Genomic DNA, 15607 nt, shown 5'->3' with positions numbered 1-15607 from the left:
GATCTCGGCTCACTGCAACCTTTGCCTCCCAGGTTCAAGCGATTCTCCTGCCTCAGCCTCCTGAGTAGCTGGGATTACAGGCATGCACCACCATGCCCTGCTAATTTTGTTTTTTTGTTTGTTTGTTTTTTGAGATGGAGTTTTGCTCTTGTTGCCCAGGCTGGAGTGCAATGGCGTGATCTCAGTTCACCACAACCTCCGCCTCCCGGGTTCAAGCGATTCTTCTGCCTCAGCTTCCTAAGTTGCTGGGATTACAGGCGCCCGCCACCATGCCCAGCTGATTTTTTGTATTTTTAGTAGAGATGGGGTTTCACCATGTTGGCCAGGCCGGTCTCGAACTCCTGACCTCAGATGATCCACCTGCCTCTGCCTCCCAAAGTGCTGGGATTACAGGCATGAGCCACCACGCCCGGCCCCACCTCTTTTAACTTTAAATATATTCAGGTTCTTGAGATGGAAAGCAAAGCAGAATAATATAGTGTCATTTGGGATACTTTAGAGGTAACTTCAGGTGATAAAAGATCCCTTCAAATTCTAGACCCCTTTCAGCGTTTTGTTTCTAATTAAAGTAAAAGGTTATGAGGAGGCGGAGGGTGAAATAAGGAAAAGAATGCTGTTATAATGGAGGTGGGAGACAGATTCTGAAGGTAGAGAAGGGAAAAAACAGGAATAAGCTTCTCAAGAAGAGGAAATACAATAATAGTAAGGGATAGTGAAGGTTTAGGTGACTTTTAAGAGCACAAAATCATGAACAGTTGGAACTGGAATATGAGGAGCAGGAATTTGAACATGGTGGAGGTCAGGTCAGGTGACAGAAGATAACACATCACAGTCACTTGGTCACTGAGAAGTGATGCTGGTCCACTAGGGTAGAGGGAGCTCAGTCTTGGCCACCACAGCTCACCACCTCTTTTTCTCCCTTTGCAGTTCTGAAACAGCTGGAAGAACTGCTGAGTGACATGAAAGCCGATGTGACTCGACTCCCAGCTACCATTGCCCGAATTCCCCCAGTTGCTGTGAGGTTACAGATGTCAGAGCGTAACATTCTCAGCCGTCTGGCAAACCGGGCACCCGAACCTACCCCACAGCAGGTAGGACCATTTTCTTCTTGACACCACCTCTTCCTGCAGAACCATTCTGGAGCTTGTAACTTTGTTGTATGTCCCTAGCTTTACATACTGGGTGGGTAGGCTGTCAGTGAATTCCCTTGAGATTGGGTGGATTCCTATCATCTGGAATTCTGACTCCTTGGGTCTCCTTCTCTAGGTAGCCCAGCAGCAGTGAAGATGCAGACTGATACCACCTCCACCGCTGAGCAGTGACCTTCCTCACTTTCTCTTGTCCCAGCTTCTCCCCGGGGGGCCTGAGAGACCCTCACCTTCCTTCTGCCCATCTTCCATGTTGTAAAGGAACAGCCCCAGCGCACTGGGGGAGGGGAGGGAGTGAGGGGCAGTGGTGCCCTTCCTGCAGGAGAGACATGCAGCAGTAGCGCCGGCGCCATCTGCAGGAGCTGGCGGGCTGGCCTTCTGGACCCTGGCTTCTCCCCACTGTAACGCCTGTTACACACAAACTGTTGTGGGTTCCTGCCAGGCTTGAAGAAAATGATCTGAATTTTTTCCTCCTTTTGGTTTTATTTTGTTGGTTTATTTTGTGTTTTCTTTTCTCCTTTTTTGGGGGTATTCAGAGTGGGCTGGGCCCCTGGGCGAGACACAGCTACCTCTGTTGGCATCTTTTTAATACCAGGAACCCAGCGGCTCTAGCCACTGAGCGGCTAAATGAAATAAAGTGGGAAAAAAAAAAAAAAAACCAAAAGCATAAAAAACCACAGCAAATTTCTTGATGAAAATTGAAAATAAAAGTTTCCTTGTATTTTAGTGCTCTGGTTCAGTGTGGGTGTAGGTGCAGGTGGATGAGTGTGTGCAGCAGGAGCCTGGCACCTGTATAGTTGAAAATTAAGGGCTATGTGGTGTCCTGATACTCCACTGAAGAACTGGGTTCTGTGTGGGTGTGCAGTGTGTGCCTGGCCAGCGATGACTTCCACCTGTGGAAAATGAGAGGCTGCAAAACTCCAAGTACCACAATGGCCTTGAGCAAGTTTAATTTCTGTGGGATGCAGGTTTCTCACGTATACCTCATACGGTTGTCAAGTAAAACCAGTCAAGTACATGGAACAGTTTGTAACACCTAACCACTACCTTAATGTTAGTTTCAAGGAAGGCTGAGGGGGTTTTCTTGCTCAGTTGTGCAAAATTGGGATGCAATTTGTGGAACAACCCAGCCTCAACCCCACGCCCCCGGAGACCCGACCCAACGCCCTCCAACCTTGAAACCCTGGTAGTTCACCCCTCTTCATGTCCCAGACCAGGTCGGCGTTGCAACCCGTTGTTTCCCAACTAATTGTAGACTCACCTGAAAGCGAGTTCCGGCCGAGGCCTCCTGCGGACCAGGTGTAGTGCAGCACCTTAACTGAGGGGCTGAGCAGGAGTGAGCATCAAGGAAGGTGCTGGGAGGTTGGGGCACGGTGCCTCACAGCCTGTAATCTCAGCACAAAGGTTGGGGGCAGGAGGAGCGATTAAGCCCAGGAGTTCTAGAGCAGCCCTGGCAACATAGTGAGACCCCACCCCCTAGACCCCGTCTCTATAAAAAGATTTTTTAAAAAGGGGCGGGGACTGGGAGTAGGAGTTGAGTGGCATGGAATTCCATGATTTTTTTTTTTTTGAGATGGAGTCTTGCTCTGTCGCCAGGCTGGAGTACAGTGGCGCCATCTCAGCTCACTGCAACTTCTGCCTCCCAGGTTCAAGTGATTCTCCTGCCTCAGCTTCCCGAGTAGCTGGGACTAAAGGCGTGCGCCACCACGCCCAGCTAGTTTTTGTATTTTTGACAGGTTTCACCATGTTGGCCAGGATGGTCTCGATTTCTTGACCTCGTGATCCGCCCGCCTCGGCCTCCCAGAGTGCTGGGATTACAGGCGTGAGCCACCGCGCCCGGCTGTTTTTTGTGGGGTTTTTTGAGGTGGAGTTTCGCTCTTGCTCAGGCTGAAGTGGCACGATCTGGGCTCACTGCAACCTCTGCCTCCCGGGCTCAAGCAATTCTGCCTCAGCCTCCCGAATAGCTGGGATTATAGGCGCCCGCCACCACGCCCAGCTAATTTTGTGTTTTTAGTAGAGACGGGGTTTCAACGTGTTGGCCCGGCTGGTCTCGAACTCCTGACCTCAGGTGATCCACCCACCTCAGCCTCCCAAAGTGCTGGGATTACAGGCGTGAGCCACGGTGCCCAGCCTGGAATTCCGTTATCTCGAGGCTCGACTAGGGCAGTGGATGCCAGAGGGCCCCGCTGTCGGGCCCTGGTTCGAGGAGAGGGTGCGGCTTTCACGCACCAGCTTTTCCAACAGAAACCGGCCGTGAGGCTAAAAGCCAACTCCTTGAGGGAAGGGCGGTCCCGCTCAGCGGTTTCTCGTCACAATGCTCCCTCCACCCGCCGCGGGTGTAAGCTGCGCGGCTCCTTCCAATTTCCCCCTACTCGCCGCCGCCGGTTCCGCTGGCGTTCCCTGGTCGAGCGTAAGTTCCGGGTGCGGCGTCCGACTGGGCGCAACAGGAAGAGGCGGGGCCGCGAGGCTAGCGTTACCCTTGCGCCTGCGTGGAAGGAGTCTGTGGCGAGTGGCGGTCGAAAGCTAGCTGCGGAGTGCACGTGGAGGGCGGCCCCAAGGGCAGTTTCGGGCCTTAACCCGCATTCTGGTGGGTCTAGAGGAAATTGCGGGACGAAGGGTGGCAGCCCTGACCTGGTCTGGGACGTGGGGAGAGGAGTGCACTACCTGGGTTTCAGGGTGGGAGGGCGTTCGGTCGGCCTCCAGGGAGATAGCGGGGGTACTTGAGTCGCGGGTGCTGAGTGAGTCGGGGGTGCTGAGTGAGTTGCGGGTGCTGAGTTGAGCTTGTCCCCTTTCCCACTGTAGTACGCCAAGCCTGCGTTCTGCCGTTTCCTCCGGCACGCGCGACGCCACCTTCTCACATTTCTGTCTGCCATAGTACCATGGGGCGCAAATTGGACCCTACAAAGAAGGAGAAGCGGGGGCCAGGCCGAAAGGCCCGGAAGCAGAAGGGCGCCGAGACAGAACTCGCCAGATTCTTGCCTGCAGGTAAGGATTAGTTGTGGTCTCCTGATCCCTCAGCTTTTGCAGTATTCTGTATCATAACCTCTTCTCTTTTTTAGTCTTTGTTCATTTTCTATTTAAGTGGAATCTTCTATGTATTAGTTACTAGGAGGTATGAATGAAACACTGTCGTTTAGATCGTAGGGAACTGTTTAGGTCGTAGAGATGTGAGGACACGGACACAACTATTCATGCAAGAAAAGGTGTGATTTAAAACATTGTGAGTTCAGAGGAAGGGGGATCCCATGCAGAACTGCATGTTAAGCTGGGTTTTGAAAAATGGGTTAAGTTGTACCAAGAGGAAGTAGTGAAGGGGAGGGGTCAGTCATTGATTTTTTGGAAGGAATGGAAATGGAAAAGCACGGATCCGGCTTCTCCATGCCAAGTAGTAGTCTACTGTGTGGAAGACTGGTGGGAGATAACACAGGACCTGGAGTTTGTGTTGGGCTTTGGATAAAGGATGCAGTTTATTGAGATAGTAGCAAGTCCTGGGCACTATGTTGAACTTGTTGGTCTTGTTATGTCACTTCATCATCTTAGAGCCCTGTGAGAGAGGCACTATTAAGGAAATGGATGCGGAGAGGTTAAGAAACTCGTATAGCCAGGCTCAGTGGCTCACGTCTGTAATCCCAGCACTTTGGGAGGCCGAGGCAGGTGGATCACCTGAGGTCCGGTGTTCAAGACCAGCCTGGCCAACATGGTGAAACCGTGTCTCTACTAAAAATACAAAAATTAGTTGGGTGTGGTGGTGGGAGGCTGAGGCAATAGAATCGCTTGAACCTGGGAGACGGAGGTTGCAGTGAGCTGAGATCACGCCATTGCACCACTCCAGCCTGGAAGACCAAGAGTGAAACTCCATTTCAAAAAAAAAAGAAACTCATATACAATTATTAAATAATGACAGGGCTGAGATTTAAATGGACTCCTTTTAATTAGTGTACTAATTCTCTTACCATGTTTATTTCCATTCCCATTTATTTTCAGTGTCCCCTGTAACTTGTTCTGCCTCGTTTTTCTTTTTCAAACAGTAAGTGACGAAAATTCCAAGAGGCTGTCTAGTCGTGCTCGAAAGAGGTAAGTGTGGGTGTCAGGACTTAATTGGTACTGCTTATCTTTGACCACAGAATTAATTCTGGACTCTCACTTTTCCCTATGGTGGAAATGGCAGAGCCTGGAAATATCTTTTCGTTTCTTTACTCCTTGAATCTCTTGTGTCTTTTCAGGGCAGCCAAGAGGAGGCTGGGCTCTGCTGAAGTCCGTAAGACAAATAAGTCCCCTGAGGCCAAACCATTGCCTGGAAAGCTACCAAAAGGTCAGTGAAACTAAGAGCTGGATGCTACATGAGGAGTCCTCTGGGTCCTGGGTAGGGAAGGACTTGCTAAACATTTCCGGAATGAAAGGAACAGCCAGAGGACATTCTGAGGGGTAGAAAGTACAGGCTCCCCAGGGTGTGGGGCCCGGGAATGTGTGGCTGCCATTAGTCCAGGACTCGTCAAACCCTTAGGGATCTTTGCAGGAGCTGTCCAGACAGCTGGTAAGAAGGGACCCCAGTCCCTATTTAATGCTGCTCAAGGCAAGAAGCGCCCAGCGCCTAGCAGTGATGAGGAAGAGGAGGAGGAAGACTCTGGAGAAGATGATGTGGTGAACCAGGGGGACCTCTGGGGCTCCGAGGATGATGCTGATATGGTAGATGACTATGGAGCTGACTCCAACTCTGAGGATGAGGAGGAAGGTGAAGAGGTGAGATTCATCTCTGGGCATTCAGAGAAGGATCCTTGCCATTTAGTTTCTTTCCAGATTCTTGAGACTGTTTCTTAGTGGCAAGGATAAGCCTGACTAGAGGAAAGGGGTTTTTGTGCTCCATCACTGTTTCCCTACTGCCTTATATCCTCTCCCAGTGCACCTACAAGTTTGAAGGAGCTGTAGGATAGAGCATTTTAAAAAATCTAGAAGGCTCTCTTGGTGTGGATGTGGGAAGGTGGACAATGGTGTGCTCCACTGATGGGAACAGAAATGCACTTTTTATAAAGCAGTTATCTCAGAACTGTGAAATATTTGTTCCTTTTGGCTGGGTATGGTGGCTCACATTTGTAATCCCAGCACTTTGGGAGGCTGAGGCAGGAGAATTGCTTGAGCCTAGGAGTTGGAGACCAGCTTGAGCAACACAGGGAGATACCGTCTCTACAAAAAATTTAAAAATTGGCTGGGTGCAGTGGCTCACGCCTATAATCCTGGCACTTGGGAGGCCGAGGTGAGCGGATCACCTGAGCTCAGGAGTTGGAGACCAGCCTGGACAACATGGCAAAACCCCATCTCTACTAAAAATACAAAAATTAGCTGGTGTGGTGGTGTGCACCTGTAATCCTAGCTACTCCTAGCTACCCGGGAGGCTGAGGCAGGAGAATCGCTTGAACCTAGGAGGCGGAGGTTGCAGTGAGCCGAGATCGTGCCATTGCACTCCAGCCTGGGCAACAAAGTGAGACTCTGTCTCAAAAAAAATTTAAAAAAAAGTTAAAAAAATTGTTTAAAAATTAGCTGGGTGTGGTGGCGTACGCCTGTAGTCCCAGCTACTCAGGATGCTGAGGCAGGAAGATGACTGGAGCTTGGGAGGTTGAGGCTGCAGTAAGCTGTGATCTTATCACTGCACTCCAGCCTGGGTGACAGAGTGAGACTGTCTCAAAAAAAACCACAAAAATTTCTTCCTTTTGACATAGTAATTCCCTATTAAGGAAGATGATCCAAAACATCAGCAAATAGTTCTTTACTGAGGTGCAGGAAATTATTATACAATTAGTATGTAGATGTATTATTAGAATCGTATAGAAAAAAAAGAGAAAGTCCCCATGTGCACCCCTTTCTTCCATCCCTTTGTATCTATAGGGTCATTATTAGGTTTGCAGGCACCATGTGGATCATAATGCCAAAAACTCTGGAAACTTCCAAAATATACAATATGTTTAAGTTATGGTTCATGCATATGATGCAGTTAACACTGGTCATTGTGTCTATGAAAATGCCTGTGATTTAACTGAAGTCTAAAAAGCAAGAAACAAACTTGAAAATGGATTATGTGAAAAATACAGAGTAACTCTAAAAAAAAAATAGCAAAATGGGCCAGGCGTGGTGGCTCACACCTTTAGTTCCAGCACTTTGGGAGGCTGAGTGGGCAAATCACCTGAGATCAGGAGTTGGAGACCAGCCTGGCCAACATGGTGAAACCCCGTCTCTGCTAAAAATACAAAAAATTAGCTGGGCATGGTAGTGCATGCCTATAATCCCAGCTACTTGGAAGGTTGAGGCAGGAGAATCGTTTGAACCTGGGAGGCGGAGGTTGCAGTGAGCCAAGATCATGCCATTGCACTCCAGCCTGGGGGACAAGAGCAAGACTTCTCTAAAAAAAATATGGCAAAATGGTAGTCAAGGGCAATTTTTGTCCTTTATATGTGCAGGTATTTTTCAAGTTTTTTTTTTTTTTTTTTCTTAATGGAAAAGTGAAAAACACATAATAGTAGAAAGAAAAATGTAATGAACCCTTTAATTCATTACTTGGTTTTTGTTTTTTTTTTTTTTTTTTGAGATGGAGTCTTGTTCTGTTGCCCAGGCTGGAGTGCAGTGGCTCGATCTTGGCTCACTGCAACCTTCACCTTCCGGGTTCAAGCAATTCTCCTGCCTCAGCTTCCTGAGTAGCTGGGATTTACAGGCGTGCACCACCATGCCCTCATTACTTAGTTTCAACAGTGATCAATATTGTGCCAATTTTATCTTCGTTTCTTTGCTCCTCTATTTCCTTCTGAGAGCAAGTGTTGGATTTTTATTTAGCGAGAAAATAAGATACAGAGATAGAAAGTGCTACAAGGGCTGATGGAAGGGCAGGCCTGTATTAACAGCCCTTGTGTCTCTTCAGCTGCTGCCCATTGAAAGAGCTGCTCGGAAGCAGAAGGTCCGGGAAGCTGCTGCTGGGTGAGTTTTGGAAGCTACTGGGATGGAGCATAGGCAGCGGCTAGGGTGGGGAAGCTGTGTGGAAGGAGGAGGTGTCTGTTTTGGTCTGTGAATCACTCTGTTCTTGGACCTGTTTCTAGGGTCCAGTGGAGTGAAGAGGAGACGGAGGACGAGGAGGAAGAAGTGACCCCTGAGTCCGGCCCCTCAAAGGAGGAGGAGGCAGATGGGGGCCTGCAGATCAATGTGGATGAGGAACCATTTGTGCTGCCCCCTGCGGGGGAGATGGAGCAGGATATCCTTGCAGGACAGAGTGAAGAGTTAGGAGGAAGGTGCTTGGGAGAGGGATTTCCAGGCCCTAGGACATCATGACACAGTTCCTTAACAGGCCCACATGCCCAGGCTCCAGACCTGCAACGAGTTCACAAGCGGATCCAGGATATCGTGGGAATTCTGCGTGATTTTGGGGCTCAGCGGGAGGAAGGGCGGTCTCGTTCTGAATACCTGAACCGGCTCAAGAAGGATCTGGCCACTTACTACTCCTATGGAGACTTCCTGCTTGGCAAGCTCATGGACCTCTTCCCTCTGTCTGAGGTACTGGATTGCCAGAATGCCTCCTCTCTTTTCTCACCTCCTTACCCTGTGTAAGGAAGAGGTTCAGCCCCCTTGCCCTGCTCCCCTGACTGAGCTCCTTAGCCATCCTCATTTATTCCCTGCTGTCTTGCCCGGCAGCTGGTGGAGTTCTTAGAAGCTAATGAGGTGCCTCGGCCCGTCACCCTCCGGACCAATACCTTGAAAACCCGACGCCGAGACCTTGCCCAGGTGAGGGGTGGCCTTTGAGGTTTGCTCATCTCAGAAGGGAAGTGATTTCTGCCAACACCAGAGATTGCCCTGTGCTTCCCTGACTGGGTGGGGCCTTAGGACCTAAGCATGACCCTGAGGGGCAAACCCAGAGGCCTGATATCTCTGGCAGGCTGGGGGCCTAGGACCTCTGAGGAATGGAAGTTCATCCCTCCAACCTCTGTTCCCTGTGACTAGGATGATGAGACTTCAGGATGAGCGTGCTGCCCCCAAGGAAAATGGAGGGAGATGATTGAGGAGCTGGGGAAATATGATTCCTGACTGCAGAAAAAAGACACATGTGCACAGTCAATATTTTAAACTCATTTCTGAGGGTTCAGGGACCCCAGGTTAACGACCCCTGTTCTAAAGTCAGTTGTTGGGTTGTATGTGTTGTGTATTTCCTGGTGTGAAGAAAACCTAATAATGTAATGTGCTATAACCAGTATCATTAAATTTTTAGTATGGTGGAGGGGTCAGCCTCTTAGAAAATCCGATGCCACTTCCAGGAAATAAAGTAACAGGAGGTGGCATCCTGCTCCATTGGGATGAAGTTCAGACCTTGAGTTAGGAGCCTGAGGTTAAGAAAAAAGGGCACCGTTGGATGGAGTGGGAAAGAGAAACTGCTCAATGAGTCCATGATGACTGTATTCGGAGCAAGCACTCTAGAAGTTGTGGGGCCATGGGCCATGTTTTTAATGTCTTCATCTGTTTTCTGGGTAGAGTAGCCTATGAGGTTATTAAAATCTTCATCCCAATTGGGTGCGGTGGCTCACACCTGTAATCCTAGCACTTTGGGAGGCCGAGGCGGGCAGATCACCTGAGGTCAGGAGCTAGAGACCAGCCTGGCCGACATGGTGAAACCCCATCTCTATGAAAAATACAAAAATTAGCCAGGCATGGTGGTACATGCCTGTAGTCCCACCTACTCAGGAGGCTGAGGCATAAGAAAGAATTGCTTAAATCCGGGAGGTGGAGGTTGCTGTGAGCCAAGATTGCGCCACCTCACTCTAGGCTGGGCAACAGAGTGAGACTCCGTCTCAAAAAAAAAAAAAAAACTTCATCCCTCTTCAGGCTCTAATCAATCGTGGGGTTAATCTGGATCCCCTGGGCAAGTGGTCAAAGACTGGACTAGTGGTATATGATTCTTCTGTGCCCATTGGTAAGTCTCCCCCACCCAAGAGCCCTTCTACCTCTGTCCCTGTCCCTACCGCATGTCACAGGGTGGTCCTCCTCCACAGGTGCCACCCCCGAGTACCTGGCTGGGCACTACATGCTGCAGGGAGCCTCCAGCATGCTGCCCGTCATGGCCTTGGCACCCCAGGAACATGAGCGGATCCTGGACATGTGTTGTGCCCCTGGAGGAAAGACCAGCTACATGGGTATGAGACGGGCAGGCAGGTGGGATTCATCGGGCTGTCTTGCTTTTGAAAGTAGATGGGGTTGCTGACTCACTAGTGCTCATGGAACACAATGTGCAGGCTCTAGCAGAGTGGTGAGGAGCAGTCTCTGGAGTCGGCCTGGGTTCCAGTGCCGGGTGTGCCACTTATACACATCTGACTCTGGATTCTCTTTTGTCATCTGTAAAATGGGATGGTAATTGCGCTTGGGGTTCCCCTTGGATTATGCTTGGATTGTGAGGGTTAAGATGATGCATTTAGAAGTCCTTGGCGGTATTCAGCACATACTCAGCAGCTATAACTTTTATTAAGCTGCTATCACTTAAAAGAAGTAATTTAGTATGTAGGACCAGATAGGTGTTCAGTAAAAATGGGAAAACCACGTTGGTAGACTTGCTGACCACCAGGGGCTGGTGCAGAGTGGATCAGCCTATAGAGTAAGCAGGCTTGTTGGGAGTGAAGTTGCCTTGAGGTGATACCACTTCTCCTGTGGATTCCTGAGCAGGAGGGTGGGAGCTAGTATGTAGGCAGTGGAACTGGCTGATCAGCACTGTTACTGCCCTCCCTTTAGCCCAGCTGATGAAGAATACGGGTGTGATCCTTGCCAATGACGCCAATGCTGAGCGGCTTAAGAGTGTTGTGGGCAACTTGCACCGGCTGGGAGTCACCAACACCGTTATCAGTCACTATGATGGGCGCCAGTTCCCCAAGGTGAGACTCAAGCTGTGTGTCTCCTGAGGCTTCTTGCAGTTGACCTTCTCCCTTCCTGACCTCAGTGTTCAGACTTGACCCTAGTAAATAGTGCGCTGCTGGTTGTGGAAGAGACGTAGGATTCATCTGTATCTTTTCCCCAGGTGGTGGGGGGCTTTGACCGAGTGCTGCTGGATGCTCCCTGCAGTGGCACTGGGGTCATCTCCAAGGACCCAGCCGTGAAGACTAACAAGGTGAGGAGTCAGGTGGTGGCCGCTGAGATGCCTTGGCTGGGTCTCGTAGAGCTGGAAAGTGAAATGGGGACATGCTCTGGGCTCCCTTCTCCTCCTGAGGCTGCCTTTGGGTCTGTTTTTGGGACAGGATGAGAAGGACATCCTGCGCTGTGCTCACCTCCAGAAGGAGTTGCTTCTGAGTGCTATTGACTCTGTCAATGCCACCTCCAAGACAGGAGGCTACCTTGTTTACTGCACCTGTTCTATCATGGTGAGGCCTCTGCCATGGCAGAGCAGGGGAGGCTGGGCTGGGGGGCTCTTTGCCCCTATGAGCTCCCTTCAGCTCCAGCTCTGCTTTTTCCTCCCTTGTTTGTCTTCCCCCAATATCCAGGTGGAAGAGAATGAGTGGGTGGTAGACTATGCTCTGAAAAAGAGGAATGTGCGACTGGTGCCCACAGGCCTAGACTTTGGCCAGGAAGGTTTCACCCGCTTTCGAGAAAGGCGCTTCCACCCCAGTCTGCGTTCTGCCCGACGCTTCTACCCTCATACCCACAATATGGATGGGTTCTTCATTGCCAAGTTCAAGAAATTCTCCAATTCTATCCCTCAGTCCGAGACAGGTGAGTGATCTTTTTCTACCCTTCATCACCACCTTTGCTCTTTTCACCTTTCAGGAGCCTTTATGGCGTGACAGAAGGGAAGGGAAAGGCAAGATTCATGCATCCCTTACTCCAACCTTTGCATGCTTGGATGAGAGAACCCTCTCATTCCAGCTAGAATTGCTTTTGAGTGCTGGACCCCATGTGAATAAGCTGAAGTGTGCATATGGATGGAGGCCTTTTCCTTTATTCTGCCAAGTGGCTGCAGTTGTTCAGCACTAAATACATTCCAAATGAAGGTTGTGGTTTCTTTTCCTTCTTGGCAGAGGGTTGACTTACTGGTACTGGACCTCTGTTGGTCCAGCATTCTCAGCACTGGGTTGGAACAGAGCTCCACAGAGCTTTGTCAGCAGTTCTCAGCCCGTCACACTCATTGCAGATTGTTTTCTCAGCCATCTTGAGGAGTCCGGCCTGGATCTCAAGGGAAGGGTGGGGTTTTCTGAAACAGCCTTGAGAACGCTACTTACTGGGATATAACCCTGGGTTTAATTGCAAGAGGGAGAGAAGAGCTACTTCAGAAATAGTAGAATTTGTCTGGGCGTGGTGGCTCATGCGTATAATCCCAGCACTCACCTGAGGTCAGGAATTCCACATGGTGAAACCCCGTCTCTACTAAAAATATAATAATTAGTTGGGTGTGGTGGTGCATGCCTGTAGTCCCAGCTACTCAGGAGGCTGAGGCAGGAGAATTGCTTGAACCTGGGAGGTGGAGGTTTCAGTAAGCTGAGATCATGCTATTGCTTTCCAGCCTGGGCAACAAGAGCAAAACACTGTCTCAAAAAAAAGAAATAGTAAAATTTGCTATAACTTAAAAAGTACGTATTTTAATTATCCTGCAGTTCATCATAATCCGTGTGGAAAAAAACTTCTCTGATTTAAAAAATAAATAGGCCAGGTATGGTGGTGGCTCATGCCTGTAAATCCCAGTACTTTGGGAGGCTGAAGTAGGAGGATCGCTTAAGACCACGAGTTTGAGACCTGTCTGGGCAACAAAGGGAGACTTTGTCTGTAGTTCCAGCTACTCTGGAGGCTGAGGCAGGAGGATCCCTTGAGCCCCAGGAGTTTGAGGTTGCAGTGAGCTATGATGGCACCACTGTACTCCAGCCTGGGCAACACAGTGAGACTCTGCCTCAAAAAAAAAAAAAAAAAGTAAATAAAATAAAGGCTAGTGCTTCAAATTCATTTAGAAGACCCTGTGAGGCCGGGCGTGGTGGCTCGTGCCTGCCTGTAACCCCAGCACTTAGGGAGGCTGAGGCGGGTGGATCACCCGAGGTCAGGAGTTCGACCAGCTGGTCAACATGGTGAAACCCCGTCTCTACTAAAAATACAAAACTTAGCCGGACATGGTGGCACACGCTTGTGATTGTCGGGAGTCTGAGGCAGGAGAATCGCTTGAACCCAGGAGGCAGAGGTTGCAGTGAGCCGAGATCACACCACTGCACTCCAGCTGGGGCGACAGAGCAAGACTCTGTCTCAAAAAAAAAAAAAAAATACCCAAAACCAATTCATTTTTTCCTTATAGCGTCTTGTTACTTCCTGTCCTCAAGAGGGCGCAGCTTCCTGTAAAAAATCTTTTGGCCCAAGGATAGGCAGTGATTTTTTTTTTTTTTTTTTTTGAGACAATGTCTTGCTCTATTGTTCAGGCTGGACTGCAGTGGTGCAGTCTCAGCTCATTGCAACCTCCACCTTCCAGGTTCAAGTGATTCTTGTGTCTCAGACTCCCAACTAGCTAGGATTACAGGTGTGGACAGGTACCACCATCCCTGGCTAATTTTTATATTTTTAGTAGAGACGATTTCACCATGTTGACTAGGCTGGTCTTGAACTCCTAGCCTCAAGCAATCCACTTGCCTTGGCCTCCCAAAGTGCTGGAATTACAGGTGTGAGCTACCACACCTGGCCTATAAGCAGTGATCTCTTAATACAAGGTTCAAGTAGGACTTGAGTAAAGGCCAAGTTACATTAAGTAATGGGAATTTCGGTAATCTGCTCTTAGGCACTGACCTAATTGTGTGGAGCTCCTGCCCAAGAGATGGCAATTCTCATATTTTAATATGAGAATATTAAAATATGGTGATAGGCCGGGCACGGTGGCTCACGCCTGTAATCCCAGCACTTTGGGAGGCTGAAGTGGGCGGATCACGAGGTCAGGAGATCGAGACCATCCTGGCTAACACGGTGAAACCCTGTCCCCACTAAAAATAAAAAAAATTCTATGGGCGTGGTGGCGGGCGCCTGTAGTCCCAGCTACTCCGGAGGCTGAGGTAGAAGAATGGTGTGAGCCTGGGAGGTGGAGCTTGCAGTGAGCCGAGATCATGCCACTGCACTCCAGCCTGGGCGATAGAGCGAGGCTCTGTCTCAAAAAAAATAAATAAAATAAAATAAAATATGGTGATAAGGCCTATTTTATGACACCATCTGTTTAATTTTAACCCCAGGAGATTCTGAAACAGCCACACCTACAAATGTAGACTTGCCTCAGGTCATCCCCAAGTCTGAGAACAGCAGCCAGCCAGCCAAAAAGGCCAAGGGGGCTGCAAAGACAAAGCAGCAGCTGCAGAAACAGCAACATCCCAAGAAGGCCTCCTTCCAGAAGCCGAATGGCACCTCTAAAGGGGCAGACTCAGAATTGTCCACTGTACCTTCTGTCAGAAAGACCCAAGCTTCCTCCAGGTTCCAGGATAGCAGTCAGCCAGCTGGAAAAGCCGAAGGGATCAGGGAGTCCGAGGTGACTGGGAAGCTAAAGCAACGATCACCTAAATTACAGTCCTCCAAGAAAGTTGCCTTCCTCAAGCAGAATGCCCCTCCCAAGGGCACAGACACAGAAACACTGGCTGTGTTATCCCCAGCCAAGACTCAGGCCACCCTGAAACCTAAGGACCATCATCACCCCCTTGGAAGGGCCAAGGGGGTTGAGAAGCAGCAGTTGCCAGAGCAGCCTTTCAAGAAAGCTGCCTTCCAGAAACAGAATGACACCCCCAAGGGGTTTCAGCCTCCGACTGTGTCTCCCATCAGTTCCAGCCGCCCCCCACCAGCAAAGAGGAAGAAATCTCAGTCCAGGGGCAATGGCCAGCTGCTTCTGTCTTAGATGGTTGAAAACTAGACTGGGGTGGCTCACTGCCATTGTCACCGGGTTGGAACTCTTGCCTCTATGAGGATGCCTTCTCCACTGTGCATACCCATGAAATTTAATACACATTTTACAACCTCTGGCCGCTGAGTATTTTTGAGGGAACTGGCTACTGCCTTTGCTGCTTTAAGGGTAGAGGTGGGAAGGTGGGACTGGGATCTTCTGAGGAGAGGGAATGGTTGGGTGCTACTGAGAAATCAAGTCAGTTTTAGGCTCCTGCAGCCTTGAGTCTTCCCAGGAAGGGAGAGCCCTGGAGTCAGAGCTAGGGGTGATTGAACTCTGGGGAGAGGAGGGCAATAGAAGTGTAGGGGAAGGCTGGGCATGCTGGCTCACGCCTGTAATCCCAGCACTTTGGGAGGCCAAAGTGGGTGAATCACCTGTGGTCAGGAGTTCGAGACCAGCCTGGCTAACATGGTGAAACCTCGTCTCCACTAAAAATACAAAAAATTAGCCGGGCATGGTGGCAGGCACCTGTAATCCTAACTACTCAGAATCGCTTGAACCTGGGAGGCTGAGGTTGCAGTGAGCCGAAATCACGCTACTGCACTCCAGTTTGAGCGACAGTGAGACT

General features: G+C 49.8%; 2 protein-coding genes across 3 annotated transcripts in view; both read left to right on the top strand.

Annotated features, from left to right (window-relative positions):
• Nucleotides 1–1874, top strand: part of CHD4 (chromodomain helicase DNA binding protein 4) — a 38143-nt gene extending 36269 nt beyond the window's left edge. Inside the window, exons 38-39 of the mRNA XM_011983082.1 lie at nucleotides 928–1091; nucleotides 1267–1874. Of these exons, the coding sequence (XP_011838472.1) occupies nucleotides 928–1091; nucleotides 1267–1284 (182 nt within the window). The 3' untranslated portion in view covers nucleotides 1285–1874. The remainder of the gene's footprint in view (nucleotides 1–927; nucleotides 1092–1266) is intronic.
• A 593-nt stretch (nucleotides 1875–2467) lies between these two features.
• On the top strand, nucleotides 2468–15118 carry NOP2 (NOP2 nucleolar protein). Of its 2 annotated transcripts, XM_011982954.1 has the most exons (17): nucleotides 2468–2521; nucleotides 3013–3735; nucleotides 4024–4133; nucleotides 5177–5222; nucleotides 5372–5460; nucleotides 5653–5888; nucleotides 8053–8108; nucleotides 8228–8379; nucleotides 8479–8678; nucleotides 8817–8906; nucleotides 9999–10086; nucleotides 10166–10306; nucleotides 10896–11035; nucleotides 11179–11268; nucleotides 11396–11518; nucleotides 11639–11867; nucleotides 14345–15118. In XM_011982954.1, exons 3-17 carry the CDS (start codon nucleotides 4028–4030, stop codon nucleotides 14992–14994), a joined length of 2436 nt encoding a protein of 811 aa, XP_011838344.1. In that variant the 5' UTR covers nucleotides 2468–2521; nucleotides 3013–3735; nucleotides 4024–4027; the 3' UTR covers nucleotides 14995–15118. The 2 variants fall into 2 exon arrangements, with proteins under 2 accessions (XP_011838344.1, XP_011838345.1); XM_011982955.1 differs by lacking the exon at nucleotides 2468–2521 and having other exon boundaries at nucleotides 3610–3803; nucleotides 5665–5888.
• Nucleotides 15119–15607: the final 489 nt, after the last annotated feature.

The sequence above is a fragment of the Mandrillus leucophaeus genome, unplaced genomic scaffold (genome assembly GCF_000951045.1).
Source record: "Mandrillus leucophaeus isolate KB7577 unplaced genomic scaffold, Mleu.le_1.0 Scaffold245, whole genome shotgun sequence".
Lineage (NCBI taxonomy): Eukaryota > Metazoa > Chordata > Mammalia > Primates > Cercopithecidae > Mandrillus > Mandrillus leucophaeus.
Note: the sequence above shows the minus strand (reverse complement) of the source record. Positions and strands in the feature narration are given on the sequence as shown.